Source organism: Lepus europaeus, chromosome 14 (genome assembly GCF_033115175.1).
Source record: "Lepus europaeus isolate LE1 chromosome 14, mLepTim1.pri, whole genome shotgun sequence".
Taxonomy (NCBI): Eukaryota; Metazoa; Chordata; class Mammalia; order Lagomorpha; family Leporidae; genus Lepus; species Lepus europaeus.
In genome coordinates, this window is record NC_084840.1 from 18,053,056 (window position 1) to 18,070,405 (window position 17,350).

The following is a 17,350-nucleotide window of genomic DNA, read 5'->3' on the forward strand; positions in this document are numbered from 1 at the left end:
TTCCTGCCAGGACAGAATAGATTCCTGCCAGGGATTAGAAGGAAGGCAGAATGGGAAGTGACTACTAATGGTGTGGGGTTTCTTTTTGGGATAATCAAAATGTTCTGAAATTGGATTGTGGTGATAGTTGATCCTGAACTCTGAATTAAAAAAAAAAAAAAGCAATGAATTAAAAGGGTGAATTTTAAAATATGTGGATAATATTTCAATAAAGATTCCCCCACTCCCAAATAAAAGAATCCCAAAGGAAGCCACTGAAACAATTTAAGGAAGAGTATGATATAGTGCACATTAGATTTTGCAAAAATTACCATAGAGAGAATTTTTGGGAGTGATAGGTTGTAGTATATTTGCCAATCCTAGAAACAAGAAGATTTGCTAGGAAAATGCTAATAATAGTCCAAGCTGAAAATGACAAGGGCATGAACTCAGGTTGTAATGGCAGTGAGAATGGAGAGAAAGCTACTAATAAGAGTTATTTAAGGAGGCAGAGAAGGATGAGCCTATGATGCGCAATAAAAAGAAGCAACCAGAGAGGTGAAAAGAAAACTGAAAAACAGTAGTAGCATGGAAAAGAATAGTCAGTTTTCAAGGAAAAAATCAAGTTAAACCGTTTTAAGGACCACAGAGGTCAACTAGGAGAGCTGGCCATTTAAAAGGGGCACAGAACTACACCGAGCAGCAAGAGATCCTTGTTGCCTTCTTCGACTCCTGAGGCCGAGTGTTCTTCCTGTAGTATTTCTTGGTGACTCCCCTATTTGCAAGTCTGTTTCTCCTATTAGAATGTCACTTCCATGAGAACTAAGACTGGCTGTATTTTTCTGGTTTTGTGGTAGTGTGGCAAAATATACATAACATAGAATTTACCAACTTTATCATTTTCATGTGTACAGTTTGCTGGCATTAAGTTCATTCAGTTTGTTGAGTAACTATCAGCACCATTGATCTCTAGAATTTTCTTCATCTTGCCAAACTGAAACTCTGTGTCCGTCAGTTACTCCCCATTTCTTCTTAGCAATGCCGTTCTTCTGTCTGTCTTTATGAACGTGACCGCTCTAGGAAGCTCATACAAGTGGAGTCATAGAGTACTTGTATTTGTCCTTTTCTGTCTGGGTGATTTTATGTGGCATGTCCTCAGGTTCAGATTATAGCATGTATCAGGATTTGCCTCCTTTATAGGGCTGGATTATATTCCATTGTATGTATGTGCTATGTTTTATCTTTTCATCTGTTGATGGGCGCTTGGGTTGTTTCTACCTTTTGACTATTGTAAATAACACTGCTATGAGAATGGCTGTCCAAATATATCTTTAAGATACTGCTTTCATTTTCTTTTTTCAATTGTATATACTCAGAAATGGAATTTACTGGTTCCTATGGTAATGGGTAATTCTGCATTCAATTTCTTGAGGAACTGCCATGCTGCTTTCTATAGTAGCTGTACCATTTTACAATTGTGTGTAAATGCACGGGGCTTTGATTTCTCCACATCCTCACCTATATTGCTTTATGTTTTTTTTTTTTTTTTTTTTTTTTTTTTTTTTGACAGGCAGAGTGGACAGTGAGAGAGAGAGACAGAGAGAAAGGTCTTCCTTTTTGCCGTTGGTTCACCCTCCAATGGCCGCCGCGGTAGGCGCGCCACTGCCGGCGCACCGCGCTAATCCGATGGCAGGAGCCAGGTGCTTCTCTTTGTCTCCCATGCGGGTGCAGGGCCCAAGCACTTGGGCCATCCTCCACTGCACTCCCTGGCCACAGCAGAGAGCTGGCCTGGAAGAGGGGCAACCGGGACAGGATCGGTGCCCCGACCGGGACTAGAACCCGGTGTGCCGGCGCTGCAAGGTGGAGGATTAGCCTATTGAGCCGCAGCGCCGGCCTCTTTATGTTTTTTTTTTGTTTTGTTTTGTTTTTAATAATAGCCATCCTAAAGGGTGAGAATAGGAAAACTGACTATAATTTTTCTTATCATCGTTTCCCCAGTATATAATAAACAATTTACGTTTATTGAATAAATAAGTGAGTGAGGATAAATGTTAGGAGAATATAAAGTACTCTAGGATGATTTCAACTTTATATTTGAAGGGGTGAGAAAAGATAGGGAGGTAGCTAGAGGAGGACCTAGAATTGAAGGTGGGAGAAACTGGAACACACAAATATCTCATGGGGATTCAGTACAAGGTGAAGGCACATGTCAGAACTTGAAGGGGTCTTTGAACTCCTTGAAAAGTGCACATAGCTTTTATGACAAATGTATTAGCTTCTCAGTAGTCTTCATGACTGTCAGAGGGACTTCTGGTGCCCAGAAAAGCGTCTGTCCTAAAGGTAGATGCGAGCTCCTTAGCATGGCGTATAAGATCCGTCATGACCTCACCTCCGCCTGCTCTCCTCGTTCTGCTCCCTTAATTTCTCTCTTTCATTGTGTGCCTCACATTTGCTAAATTCATCATCCGTGGCCTCTTCTGTTTCTGTATCTTTGCACAGGTTCCCTCTACCTCTATCGTCCTCCTCCCCACCCAAGTCCCTTCCCTACCTTCAGAACCCAGTGTTAGGTGTTCCTCTTGTGTGTTTCTGTCTTAGTACTTAGATTTTCTCATTATACTCATTTTCTTATGTCTTTTCCACTAGATTAAAAGATTCTTGATGGGGATAATTTGATTGGTGTTTGTAGTTCTCATGCTTAAAACACTTAATTCTTTAATAAAATGAATTAATACTAAAAAAAAATTAAAAAATAAAGCAAAATTGTGGATAAGGTACCTGATCAACTACCTTAGCTCTGGAACTTCTTCTGAGAACTTGAACACATAACTACTTGAACTGGAATCAGCCCCTGCTCTTCCTGACACCTTTTCTTCCTTCTGCACAGGTGTCTCACCCTTTGCTTTTTTTTCGGTCCTGCTGCTTCTATGACCCAGGGAGGGCATGAATTGTTGGGACATCTCTGTATGATCCCTAGGGTTAGGAAGTGATGTTTCGGAAAAGCTAATACAGGGTTTTGGGGGGTTAGTTGTTGTTCCAGACCAGCTCTGAATTGCCACCTTTTTGAGTGTGGTTTTTCTTTCTATGGGTAATGCTAAGTTTTTCCAATCTGCCATTCAGAGAAATCTCTTTTGGTCAGCATTTGATCTTGGGAAAGTAGGGAGCTTTCAAATAAAAATGTTGAGAACTCTTTGTTATGAAAGAAGTATATATATAACAGGCAGACATCAGTGTTGACCTATATATGGAGATCACATTGGAAAAGCTGAAATTTTGTGTTCTGAATGTACCTAAACTCAGGCCTGGGTTCTTTGCACACTGAGGAGCTTATTTTAAGCATATGTTGTTTGATATGGCCTTTAGGCATTTGGGGAATTTTATGCGGGATTTGATAACTGTTAGTTCTCTGGGAGAGCTTCCCTGCTCACTCGTCCAGTCAGCCCCTGGTTAGTGTGAAACTGCCCTGGTGCTCTGATGTTTTCCCAGGGTGTCACGCTGACAGACCTTCAAGAAGCAGAAAGGACTTTCAGCCGGTCGAGGGCAGAGAGGCAAGCTCAGGAGCAGCCTGGTGAGCAGCCTGTGGACGCCGCAGGGCTGGAGAAGAGCCCTGAGAAGCATGAGCCCTCAGCAGCCCCAGCAAAGGGAGCTGGGGAGGGTCAGCAGCCCTGGGGCGGAAGCCTGGATGAAGAGGTGAGCCCGTTCTGCTGGCGGTGTACTGTGCGTGGTTCATGTATGGATATGTTCCTTGCTGGTAATTCAAGTGCTATGTGCTGTCTCTCAGTGGACAACGCAGAGCAGGTAGCATGCCTGAGAAAGAAGACTTTACAGGATATCAGTCCTTAAGTGACTGTTCTTTTTCTCTGGGAGTTAACTAATGCTTTTGAATACATGTCTTTCTGTCCTAAAAAGAGAGATCATGATATAATAAAAATAAAAATATGAGCATTTTTTGTGTGTTGGCTTTATGCCGGCCGCTGCAGTGTATGAGTTCATTTAACTCTCCCAGCAACTCCTTTTCTATATGTGAAGAAATCCAGTCACGGAGAGGTTGAGGTTTGCCCAGCATTTCACACAGCTAAGACGCGCTTACGCAGATCCGAAACACAGGCAGGCTGACTCCACAGATCACTCTCTCGATTCAAGTGTGCTGGTCTCCAGACTCCTGCAGACCTAAGACCTTACGAAGTCCTCCGTGCTGTCACTGTTGGGATGGACACTTTGATAGGCATTTTAATTTATGTTCCATTTTTCTAAAAGAGTTTGCAGTCAAGGTATCACCTAAGATGGTTCCAATTACACCTGTTGTCTGTGTGCAGTTAGCATTCCCACTCCTGTTTACTCTCAGAGGTGTCCTGGTTTAGACTCCTACATTTTGTGGTCGCTGTAGTTGCAGGAGAAAGCAATGCCTTTGTTCTGACTCTGACTGGCGAGGTCCCGTCATTGAGGTTCTGTCGTATATTTTGTTTTACGAGCTACTCTTCACTGAATACTTATTAACAGATATTGTTAAGTACCTAACAAACATTATCTCTTTTTTTAAAGATTTATTTATTTATTTGAAATTCTGAGTTACACAGAGAGAACAGAGGCAGAGAGAGGAAGAGAGAGAGAGGTCTTCCATCCACTGGTTCACTCCCCAATTGGCCACAAGGGCTGGAGCTGTGCTGAGCTGAAGCCAGGAGCCAGGAGCTTCTTCCGGGTCTCCCACGCAGGTGGAGGGGCCAAAGGACTTAGGCCATCTTCTACTGCTTTCCCAGGCCATAGCAGAGAGCTGGATCGGAAGTGGAGCAGCCAGGTCTCGAACCGGTCGCCCATATGGGATGCCAGCACTGCACGTGGCAGCTTAACCCGCTACTCCACAGTGCCGGCCCCATCACATATTAACTTACTTAATCCTCCGAACTCTGTCTGAGGAAGGTGTTTTCCCTGTATTACTTGAGGAAGATGGGGAAGCCGAGGCTCAGAGGAGTTACTAACTAATTCAAGATCATGCGGCCAGTAAGTGCTGAAGCTAGAGTGAACCAAGTTCTCTCTGACTCTGAGGCTTGCTATACTTTGTTGCTGTCTGTTTATTTATTTATTTATGTCGAAAGAGATTCACTCCCTGATCAGAGGGAAGCTTTATGTTTTTCAATTTATTTGAAAGGCAGAGCAACAAAAACAGAGATCTTCGATCTGCTGCTTTATTCCCTAAATACCTGCAACAGCTAGCCTGGGCCAGGCCAAAGCTAGGGGTCTGGAACTCAATCTAGGTTTCCCACATGGATGGCAGGGAGTCATACCTAAACCATCACTTGCTGTCTCCCAGGAGACTTGCATTAGAAGCAGAGCTGGGCCTTGAACCCAGGCATCCAGTATGCGTTGTCCCAAGTAGCATCTTTGCCATTGCACCAGGCACATGCCCCCATCTTTATAATTTATTTTTTAAATTTTTTTTTAGAGATTTATTTTTATTTATTTGAAAGAGTAACAGAGAAAGATAGAGACAGAGACAGAGAGAGGTCTTCCATCCCCTGGTTCACTCCCCAAATGGCTGCAATGACCAGAGCTGGGCTGATCCAAAATCAGGAGCCAGGAACCTCTCCTGCGTCTCCCACATGGGTGCAGGGTCCCAAAGATTTGGGCCATCCTCCACTGCTTTCCCAGGCACATTAGCAGGAAGCTGAATCAGAACTGGAAAAGCCAGGATGCTGGTGCGGCAGGCCATAACTTTATCGCACTGCACCACAATACTGGCCCCAGTCTTTATAATTCATAAACAAAAAGGTATATAATCTTTATGTTGTAAATTATGTAATAAGAATTTATCTCCGCATCTGCAATAAACCAAGTTAAGGCTTATTGTCAGACTCTTATGTGTCCTGACTCTCAAGGGAAAGAAACTCCAAAGGTGAAAATAGGAATTTTTAAAAAGTGTCAGTAAGCTTGGTTATGGTAAGCTGGTCGAGTATTCAGAAATTGGTAGAATACACACTTGCTCTCCATTTGCAGATAATCCCTCCTTCTACTTCACATTCCTGAGCTGCTTGTTTTCCTACATAAACCTTTTCTTTCAGCACCTCATCTGAAAAAGGCCATCATTCTTCCATTTTCATTCCAAGGTCAAAAATATAGTTGTCAACATAGTTCATGTTATCTAGTGCTCTTTGATCTGTTTAGAAGAAATTTGCCTAGAATGCTGTTAACATGATGATATTCATAGAAAAAGAGTCTAGAAGCTATTTTTTTCTGGTGATTTTACTAACTTCAGTTTAGTGATTATTTATTGAGTATCAGTTACTATAAAGCCTCTCAATTAAAGCCCATTTTGAATAAACCTGTTGTCCTTATCCTTTGATTAGACTTGACCTTTAACATCTCATCCATGGATTATTTCCAGCCTATTTATCGTCGCTTGAGGTATCCGTCTCAGCCAGACAAGCCCACAACCCCAGTGTCTCCTTCTGCTTCGAGACCCTCACTCTATACCAGTTCCCATCTATTACGAACAAGCAGATCTTCAGTCCCTGAATCTGAGAGTTCAGAGACAACTGCAGACGCTGCACCTGCAAAAGAAATGGACAGAAATGGTATGTAGAGCCTCAGGTGCAGGCCCCACTCAGTGCACACGTCCCAGAGTCTGAGTCATCCTTTGCTTTGTCTCTGGCCAGAGAGTGAAGAAGCAGATTTGGATGATCAGTCCTCTAATAGGCTGTCCATCCGAGAGAGGAGGCGGCCCAAGGAGCGGCGGAGAGGCACGGGCATCAATTTCTGGACAAAGGATGTAAGTGGATTGGTCTCTGCTGGGGGATGTCATTACCGCAGCTGCCTTGACTTCAAAAGGAGGAGTCCCACACAGTGGCTTGAATCTTGCAGATTGTCAAGAGGTGTTACTGAGGAGGAGAGAAGAGGATTTACCTAGTGAAGGACTCGCTTAGTGGATATCTGCTAGATATCCAGTTCCTAGATATGGTAGGCACTAGGTAAATAATTGGTGACGAGTTAAAAAAAAACTGGAGGCCGGCGCCGTGGCTTAACAGGCTAATCCTCTGCCTTGCGGCGCCGGCACACCGGGTTCTAGTCCCGGTCGGGGCGCCGGATTCTATCCCGGTTGCCCCTCTTCCAGGCCAGCTCTCTGCTATGGCCCGGGAAGGCAGTGGAGGATGGCCCAAGTCCTTGGGCCCTGCACCCGCATGGGAGACCAGGAGAAGCACCTGGCTCCTGGCTTCGGATCAGCGCGATGTGCTGGCCGCAGTGGCCATTGGAGGGTGAACTAACGGCAAAAAGGAAGACCTTTCTCTCTGTCTCTCTCTCACTATCCACTCTGCCTGTCAAAAAAATAAAAATTAAAAAAAAAAAAAACTGGAAATTTACATCTAAACATATAACAAGTGTCAAGTTTTAGCAGTGCCTTAAAAGTCATATAGTCAACAACATCTTAATATCACATGTAAGCAGAGAGCTGCAAGGATTTCAAGGAATTTAAAGTCTGTAAGCAAGACAAATTCATTTGACTCGGTTTTACTCTTTTGTAGAGAATAAAGGACAAATAATGTGGACAGATTAACCTTGACTTTAAAATAAAGATACAGCTACACCTAGTAATTTTAAACACACACTCAGTACTTTAATGTGCCTTTCTCATATCTTGTTCTGCACCTTTCTCATTCAGCCTTGTTACTAATATTCTAAAAATCCAGGAGCCAGTGTCTCCTTACTACAGGTTCGTTTGAAAGTTAGAGACAAGAAATGAGACAGTAGGAGTCATACCAGAGGCTGTTCTTTTGATAAAATTATAAAGCCAAACAGACTGCTAATTATTGACTAAGAGGAAGTTAATTCTGTCTTTCTTCAAGATGCTCCTTTTCCAGCTGTGGTTTGCTTTGACATTTTTGACCCCGGGTGACATCGCTAAGCTGACTGCGGTGACGGCTGTTAAGAGTGGCAGTGGCAGTGGCAGAGCATCACTTGGCAGTCAGTCCTCCCTGCCAACATGCATAATTGATGGGAGCTGACTTGGTTGCTTTCAGGGGTATCTGTGATGATTGTCTTATTTTTCCTTCTCCTTCCTTTTCAGGAGGATGCAGCTGATGTCTCTGAAGAGGTCAAAGAAGCATGGGTAAGTGACAAGCCAACGAGGCATGTCCCTCCAGGCTCAGTCTTGCTCTTGTGCATACAATTTTGGTAGAAAAAAGAACAGGCCCTATGCAAATTTGGGTTGAGGGGGAGCTGGAAGATAGACATTTCTTGGAGGGCTGTGGCACATGTTACTGGTGGTATTATTTTCTCATGTGTAATAACAGTGCTCTTGAACAAGTTTCCAACACTTTTCTCTTCTGTGGCTGATCTCTAACACTGTCAACGGGTCTTTTTCTTTCTTGAACATATCTTACTAGGTTATGTAAAGTACTTAGAAATCTTTTGAAGAAAAATGAGAAATGCTACCAATTCCCTTAAGTGTTTCTGAAAGCTCCATCCCTGTCCCCAGTGCTGAATCAAAATAACAAGAACAAGGTTTGAGGGTAAAGGAAAGAGAATGTTTCATCTGTTGACAGGTGAGGGTGTTTTGGGGTTTGTAAGGAGGCTTCGAGGAAGCAGGAGTCCGGAAGAAAGGGAATGAAGGCTACGAGGGGCAGGTTGGAGTCACAGTGGTTATGTGGTCCGGTTTCATGTTCAGTTAGTGTCCAAGTTTCTGATGGGTCAGCAATTCTGTATTCTTTGTTTTGTTTTGTTTTGTTTTTTGTTTTTTGTTTTTAGCAATTCTGTATTCTTCAGGAAATGTTTAGGATGGCCAAGTGGGCTTCAATGCTTTCTGCCCTGGGCCTGGAATTCACCTAAACAAAACCTCTAAAGGCAGTACTGGCCACCAAGGTGTCATCTAATGGAGAAGCAGATGACCTTCTGAGTCTGGTCCAGCTGTACCACTGCCTCAATTCAGGGAGTGAAGCCAAGGAGGAGGCTGGGGGACGGAGGCCAGATGGTTTCTAGCATCTGCAGTCAAGGCGCTGTTTCATACAGATCAGCACTATAGAGAGGAACATGTGTGTGGAGAATGCAAACACTAGACGTTCAAAAGTCGTTTATATCTGACTTTGAAATGAAATTAAACACCAGGCCTCTTACACATCTCTGACTTCTTAAATTCCGGCATGCAGGCCGGCGCCGTGGCTCAACAGGCTAATCGTCCGCCTAGTGGCGCCGGCACACTGGGTTCTGGTCCCAGTTGGGGTGCCGGATTCTGTCCCGGTTGCCACTCTTCCAGGCCAGCTCTCTGCTGTGGCCCGGGAGTGCAGTGGAGGATGGCCCAAGTGGTTGGGTCCTGCACCCCATGGGAGACCAGGAGAAGCACCTGGCTCCTGCCTTCAGAACAGCACGGTGCGCCGGCCGCAGCGCACCAGCCGCGGCGGCCATTGGAGGGTGAACCAATGGCAAAGGAAGACCTTTCTGCCTCTCTCTCTCACTAGCCACTCTGCCTGTCAAAAAGTAAAAAAAAAAACAAAAAAAATTCCGGCATGCAGTTCTTCTCTGCAGTGAAAGGATGAGCCCAACTTTCCTGAAGATCCTCCGGACCCCGATACACCTCTCAAACACCGTAGAAAGCTGGCAGTTTTCTTTTCTTTCTTTTTTTTTTTTTTTTAATTTATTTATTTGTTTGAAAGAGTTACACAGAGAGAGGAGAGAGAGAGAGAGAGAGAGAGAGAGGTCTTCCATCCGGTTGTTTACTCCCCATTTGTCTGCCACGGCTGGAGCTGTGCCGATCCAAAGCCGGGAACCAGGAGCTTCTTCTGGGTCTCCCACGTGGGTGCAGGGGCCCAAAGACTTAGGCCATCTTCTACTGCCTTCCCAGGCCACAGCAGAGAGCTAGATTGGAAGAGGAGCAGCCGGAACTAGAACTGGTGCCCATATGGGATGCCGGTGCTTCAGGCCAGGGCATTAATCCGCTGCGCCACAGCACCTGCCCCAGCTGGTAGTTTTCTTTCTTTCTTTCTTTCTTTTTTTTTTTTTTTAAGATTTTATTTATTTATTTGAGTGATAGAGTTACAGACAGTGAGAGGGAAAGACAAAGAGAAAGGTCTTCCTTCAGTTGGTTCACTCCCCAGTTGGCCACAACAGCTGGAGTTGCGCCAGTCCGAAACCAGGAGCCAGGAGCTTCCTCTTGGTCTCCCATGTGGGTGCAGGGGCCCAAGAACTTAAGCCATCTTCCACTGCTTACCCAGGCCACAGCAGAGAGCTGGATTGGAAGAGGAGCAGCTGGAACTAGAACTGGCACCCATATGAGATGCTGGCGCCGCAGGCCGAGGACTAACCTACTGTGTCACGGCACCAGGCCCCCAGCTGGTAGTTTTCTTTTTCAGTACTAATTTTCAGAAAGGAAGGAATTTTCTTTTGACTAGATTAATTTAAATACATGTGCTTTTCTGTTGAACATTGTATAAAAAGATGTCCTTTTTTTCCCCACTGTTTATTAGAAGTATATTCTTAGATTATATTTAATAACCCATACTGAAAATTGAGAACTCATTTTTAGCAGAGAAGATAGAAATAGTATATTGCTATTGTCCTGACTGTCTATTAGTTAAGCTCCTTCAACGTCTGGGTTGAAGCTGGGCTGCTTCTACACAATTGTGTTGTACCTGAGACACCGACATCCCATATGGGCACTGGTTCATGTGCTGACTGCTCCACTGCCAATCCAGCTCTCTGCTAATGGCCTGGGAAAGCAGTGGGTGATGGCGCACATCCCTGGGCCCCTGCACCCATGTGGGAGACCTGGAAGAAACTCTTGGCTCCTGGCTTCAGCCTGACCCAGCGTGGCCATTGCAGCCATCTGGGGAGCAAACCCATGGATAGAAGACCTCTCTCTCTGTCTCTCCCTCTCTGCAACTCTGACTTTCAAATAAATAAATACATCTTAAAGATAGAAAAAAGGAAGAAAGTCTCCTTTGGGGACTTGTAAGATATCTAAACAGAGAATCTGAGTAAGAGATTATAGAGCATTAAAATGGGCAGCAATCCCTCGAGGGTTAAACAAGCCATTTAAATCCAGGAAATTATGAACGGAAGGCTTTGTTGTCATAAAAATGTCTTTGTCAGTGAAAATCTTTGTCTCTACTTTTCTAAACTTCTTGGTACAGGACAATCCTAGCCTAGGGCAGCAAGTAAGAAAAATTAAGATGATCTTAATGCAGCGCTTCTCTGAGAATTTAATTTTAGAATCATTGACTTGAAATCATAGACCAGACTTGGGGATTGGTGCAGAAAAGCTGAGACTGTTAGGTTTCTTGTGAAAGTCATTTGTCTGGCTGAAAAATACTCATCCAATTGCTTGAGGCATCTGCTAGTGTTTTCCATGTATCAAGGAGACTACAGTGTGAATATAAGAAGAACAGCCTTCTATCTCTGGACTGGTTGCTTGGAATTTGTGTGGGCAAGTCAGGGTTGGTACAAGCATATTCGAGGTGCCAGCAGTGCAAAGGGACAGATGGCGCTCAGCCCAGGGGGAGGCGTCCTTTCTGTAAAAGTCTGTTTGCGTGCTCCTTTACTCCAGTATATGTGAATGAAACTCATACTGCTTTTCTCCCCCGAGCACTCTACTGATGCTAGCAGGCATGACGCCGTTATAAATACGAGCCCAGAGATTATCTACCTGGTAATGCTCCAGTATAAATTGCTCCAGTTCTACTTAAGGAAAATCAGTAGTGTCTTGTGACCACTCTCTCCCCCATGTCCATGTCCATCCATCAAGCAGCAGAGTCGACTCATCTCAGCAGCAACACATCAGCCACCAGAGGAGGACTCGGGGAAACTGGCTCGTTAGCTAATTGTCATGGACATGGGTCATCCTTTGTTTCCTTGATATTTGGTTGTATAAACCTAAATCTGCTATTTTATTTTTTTAAAGACTTATTTATTTGAAAGGCAGACAGGGAGAGACATAGAGAGATCATCTATTGACTGGTTCACTCCCCAAATGTCTGTAACTGCCAGGCCAAAACCAGGAGCCAGGAACTCTATCCTGGTCTCCCACATGGGTGGCAGTGGCAGGAACCCAAGTAGTAGTTAGGCCATACCTTCCCCAGCACATTAGCAGGAAGCTGGATCAGAAGCAGAGCTGCTGGGTCTCAAAACTGTTGCTCCACTGTGGGACACTGGTGTCAAAGTGTGGCTTAACCTTCTGTGCCACCACGCTGGGCCCTGTATCTGCTATTGAAGTCATACCAGCACCTGTCTTTCCTGTAGCCTGCTCCTGAAGATGGTTGAGTCTATAATTTTTTAAAAAGATTTATTTATTTATTTGAAATAGTTACATAGAGAGAGGAGAGGCAGAGAGAGAGAGAGAGAGAGATCTTCATCTGATGGTTCACTCCCCAGATGGCAGCAACGGCCGGAGCTGCGCTGATCTGAAGCCAGGAGCCAGGAGCTTCTTCCAGGTCTCCCACGCGGGTGCAGGGGCCCAAGGACTTGGGCCATCTTGCACTGCTTTCCCAGGCCATAGCAGAGAGCTAGATTGGAAGAGGAGCAGCTGATCTCGAACTGGCACCCATATGGGATGCCGGTACTTCAGGCCAGGGCGTTAACCCACTGCGCCACAATGCTGGCCCCGAGTCTATAATTTTTTAAAGTTAACTCTTCCCAAGATTCTGACCTTTTTTTTTTTTTTTAAGATTTATTTATTTATTTGAAAGTCAGAGTTATACAAAGAGAGGAGGGGCAGAGAGAGAGAGAGGTCTTCATCCGCTGGTTCACTCCCCAATTGGCCACAACTGCTGGACCTGTGCCAATCTGAAGCCAAGAGCCAGGAGCTTCTTCCAAGTCTCCCACGTGAATGCAGGGGCCCAAAAACTTGGGCCATCTTCCACTGCTTTTCCAGGCCATAGCAGACAGCTGTATTGGAAATGGAGCAGCCGGGACTCGAACCGGCGCCCATATGAGATGCCAGCACTGCAAGTGGCGGCTTTACCCACTATGCCACAGCGCCAGCCCCTGACCTCATTTTTTTTTAACTGAAATATAATTTGCACACACCAAAATGCAGATTTTAAATGTACCATTTGATGAGTTTTGACACCTGGATATAGCAGGATAATCATAGCCCAAATCAAGATATAGAACTTTTTCATCACCTTAAAAAAACTCCCTCAGGGCCAGCATCATGGTGTAGCAGGTTAAGCCACTACTTACGATGCCAACATCCCATTTGTGGGCACTGGTTCATGTCCTAGCTGCTCCACTTCCATTCCAGCTACCAACTAATGGCCTAGGAAAAGCAGCAAAAGATCGCCCAATGGTTTGGGCCTCTGCCAAGGAGCTCCTGCCTCCTGGCTTCAGCCTGGCTCAGCCCTGGCTGTTGCAGCCACTTGTGGAATAAACCAGTAGATAGAGGATCTCCTCTGTTTCTCTGTTTCTGTCTCTCTCTCTCGCTCTCCTCTTTTCTCTGTAACTCTGACTTTCAAATAAATAAATAAGTCTTTAAAAAAAAAAAAAAAGCTTCCTTAAGCACAGTGGGCATTGTGGTGCAGTGGGTTCGGTCACCACTTGGGACAACGTGCATTCCTGTATTGAAGTGGTAGTTTGATTCCTGGCTATTCCACTTCCTATCAAGCTTCCTGCTAATGGGCTTGGGAAATAGCAGATGATGGCTCAAGTATTCAGGATCCTGTCGCCCACATGGAATTCCAGGCTCCTGGCTTTGGAGACTGCAAAGTGGCCCAGCATTGGCTATTGTGGCCATTTGAGAAGTGAGCTAGAAGATGGAAGATCTTTATATCTCTCTCCTTCTCTCTCTCAGTCTTTTTTTTTTTTTTTTTTTAAAGGCTCATCATATCTCTTTCCAGAGAAAGGGACACAGAATCTCCCATCTGCCGGTTTACTCCCCAGATGGCTGCAACAGCCAGGACTGGGCCAGGTTGAAGCCAAGAGCCAGGAACCAGGAGCTTCATCTGGGTCTCCCATGTGGGTGTCAGGGGGCCCAAACAGTTGGGATACAAACCAACACCCATATGGGATGCTAGCATCACAGGCAGCAGCCTCACTCACTACGCCACAATGCCAGCCCCGAATATTTACCTTTAAGGGTATAAAGGAAACTCAGTGGTTGTTATCTGTATTTTATGCCTCTATTCAGGATTAGACCCTAATGATTTAAAAAATAGAGAGTTGTCCACCTTCTTAGATTTCTAAAGAGGATTCTTTAACCTCTTACTGCTGTAGCAGTAATAGCGGTATGGTTAAGAAGACCTTTCTATTGTTTAGCCTAAATCTCAGTTGACGGCATTGAAAGCCATTTTCTCCTTTGTGTCACCAATATTTACACACAGAGAAGATTTATGGTCAGGAAAGACATATGCCATGTATATGGGAGAGAGACCAGGCATCACTGTCCTGGTAATACTGAGGAGTGTGCCTTGAGGGCTTGGGGACTTTGCTTAAACCTAACTAGTGTATGGTTTCTGTCAGACCCCTCCCTTCAGTAGATTCATGGACCAGTGACACTGACCGTGAGTATATAATTCAACATCTTAGCACCTGCTTGACAGATGCGTTTAAAGCAGTTGTGTTTCATTAGCCACATTCTGGCTGTGACAGGTAGTCACATCATGGTGCTCTAGATCCTTTGTTTTGCTAAATGAAAAAGAAACAGAATCTTGATTTTAGGAAGAGGAATACTTCCCCCACACCTGGAAATGCTTTAAGATTCCGGAGTATGTTTGATGTTTTCTTTACTACACAGTAGTCCTCCTACTGGGGGTTATGTTCTAAGAGCTCCTGAGTAGACTCCTGATTCCTCAGATGGGAGTGACCCCTACAGATATATATTTTCCCTATATATACATACTTATGATAAAGTTTAATGTAAAGATTAGCACAGTAAGAGACTGACAGTAAGAACAATAGAACAATTATAACCACGTTTTATAGTTGCCAGCGGGACTACTTTTCTGCTTTGGGACCATTGTTAAGTAAAATGAAGGTTGCTTGAGTAGGAGCACTGCGGTACCCAGCAGTCAGTCTGATGAGCAGGACAGAGACGCAGTGCCTCAGTGGGGAGTGGGTGTGCAGTGGACAAACGGGTGGTTCAGGGATAGGGTAGTATGAGGTTTCATCACACTACTTAGAATGATCTGCAGTTTAAAACTTAGGAATTATTTATTTTTGGAGTATTCCATTTAACATTTCCAGATAACAGCTGCCTTCCGATAGCTGCAGCCATGGCAGCTGGATCATAGAGGGCAAGGAGGACCCCTATAGTGGTCATTGTATAAAATGTTTGCTGTGGAAGGAACAGGTCACTCGCACACACAGAAGGTGATGGCCGTTTGGATTCATTCCATCTTTTTTTTTTTTCTTTTCTTTTTTTTTTTTTTTGACAAGCAGAGTTAGACAGTGAGAGAGAGAGAGACAAAGGTCTTCCTTCCATTGGTTCACCCCCCAAATGGCTGCTACGGCCGGCAAGCTGCGCCAGTCTGAAGCCAGGAGCCAGGTGCTTCTCCTGGTCTGCCATGCAGGTGCAGGGCCCAAGGACTTGGGCCATCCTCCACTGCCTTCCCGGGCCACAGCAGAGAGCTCGTTCCATCTTCTTAACCTGTGTCTTTGGCCTGCCTACCTTTTTACTCCACAATGAACTTAAACTACTGCTTGTCTGTTGGTTCTCCCTCATTGACTTCTCCAGAGCACAGCTTCCCCAAACCAGTTGTCTGTGTAATTGAATCCCATCACTAGAGGGCACAAGTGGCCCAGGAAAGATGCTGGAGGACAAGCAGGATGGTGCCCCGAGAAGCTGCACTGGAGACAGATTGGCTTTTGTGTTCAAGGAGCTGTGGAAGAACCCAGTTCAGTGTGTGAAGGTCTTAGTCTCCCAGCTCTCCATATCAGACAAGTATAGCTGAAAGGGAATTTAGAGGCAAACTGGGTCAGGGGCCTCATTTTATAGTAAAGAAAACAGAGACCCAGAGGAGTTCAGCATTATTAGAAAACACGTGAATCTCTGCTGCACCCTGCACGAGCAAAGCTCTCAGCCAGTAGTGAAGCCAACCTGAAATGAGGGCTTACATCCTTCTTATGACCTGGTCATCCATGTGGTTTGCTTACTCAGCAGCTTACATGTTCAATTGACTTGCTAGTAGCATCTCCCCTCCTTGAGTGAAGGAATGTCTTCTTGAAGCACAAGTTCAAAGCCTACTCAGGGTATCAAGGCTCAGTGGGTAGAACATCGCTATTCTGCTGTCCTTGACGTAGGTGGGTAGTTATGTCTGTCAGGAAATAAGAATTCCATTCTTTTATTAGGAAAGTATTCCTTCTGCACCCCCAGAATCCCTGTTGCATTTAGGTAAATCAGGTCACACTCAATCTGAATAGTCACTGAAACCTTACCCTCAAAGTTCACAGTGTAGCTCTCTCAATCAAGAACAGAACCAGCAGGTCTGGATTACAAATCACCCTCAAAATGCATTGGTAAAAGAGATATTATTAAGGAGTTACTAGTTCAAAGATACCAAGGTACTTGCTCATGAAGACATCTATTGGGAAAGTATTGGAAAGAGACAAGCAATACATATAAGGTTCTCAAACTTAATAAGGAGAGAATACAATCAAAACTTTCTGACAAAGCTTAATTTTCTTTTTTTTTTTTTAAAGATTTATTTTATTTATTTGAAAGAGTTACACAGAGAGGTAGAGATAGAGAGAGAGGTCTTCCATCCGCTAGTTCACTCCCCAGATGGCAGCAATGGCCGGAGCTGTGCCAATCTGAAGCCAGGAGCCAGGAGCTTCTTCCGGGTCTCCCACGTGGGTGCAGGGCCCCAAGGACTTGGGCCATCTTGCACTGCTTTCCCAGGCCATAGCAGAGAGCTGGATCAGAAAAGGAGCAGCCAGGACTAGAACTGGCACCCATATGGGATGCTGGTGCTTCAGGCCAGGGCTTTAACCCACTGCGCCACAGCACCGGCCCCGACAAAGCTTAATTTTCAACTTTAACAAGAAATAAATGCCCCAGAATTGTCTGTAATTCCAAAAGCTTTTCCATTTTGTCCTGTCTTCCCTTTTTATACACATCTTCCCATTTACTCATTCAGCAAGTGCTTTAAGTGCCTGCTGTGGTCAGGTGCTTTTCCAGATTCTGGGAATGCAGCAATGAGCACAAAGCCCTGTTCCTGTGGGCTTTATGTTCTAGTGGGTGATACAGACAATTAATAAAATAAATGTGTATAGTAAACAGTATGTTAAAAGGTGTAAGTGGTACGGAAAAATCATACATGTAGAGTAGAATAAGTAAGGCAGACTCAGATATCCCAATGTGTACAGGATGTGGGCACTGTAAGTAGGGTGGTCAGGATGGGCTTCATGGAAAAACCGTCATTGGAGTCTAAACAGAAAGGAAGTGAATAAATGGAGGTAC

At 44.7% G+C, this 17,350-nt stretch overlaps 1 protein-coding gene across 8 annotated transcripts in view; it reads left to right on the forward strand.

The window, feature by feature from the left end:
* The window catches only part of PPP1R12B (protein phosphatase 1 regulatory subunit 12B), a 218,667-nt gene that overhangs the window by 125,321 nt on the left and 75,996 nt on the right, over window positions 1–17,350 (forward strand). For all 8 annotated transcript variants that reach the window (XM_062211596.1, XM_062211597.1, XM_062211598.1 and 5 more), the window contains 4 exons: window positions 3,463–3,666; window positions 6,356–6,545; window positions 6,627–6,739; window positions 8,033–8,074. In XM_062211596.1, the coding sequence (XP_062067580.1) occupies window positions 3,463–3,666; window positions 6,356–6,545; window positions 6,627–6,739; window positions 8,033–8,074 (549 nt within the window). The remainder of the gene's footprint in view (window positions 1–3,462; window positions 3,667–6,355; window positions 6,546–6,626; window positions 6,740–8,032; window positions 8,075–17,350) is intronic.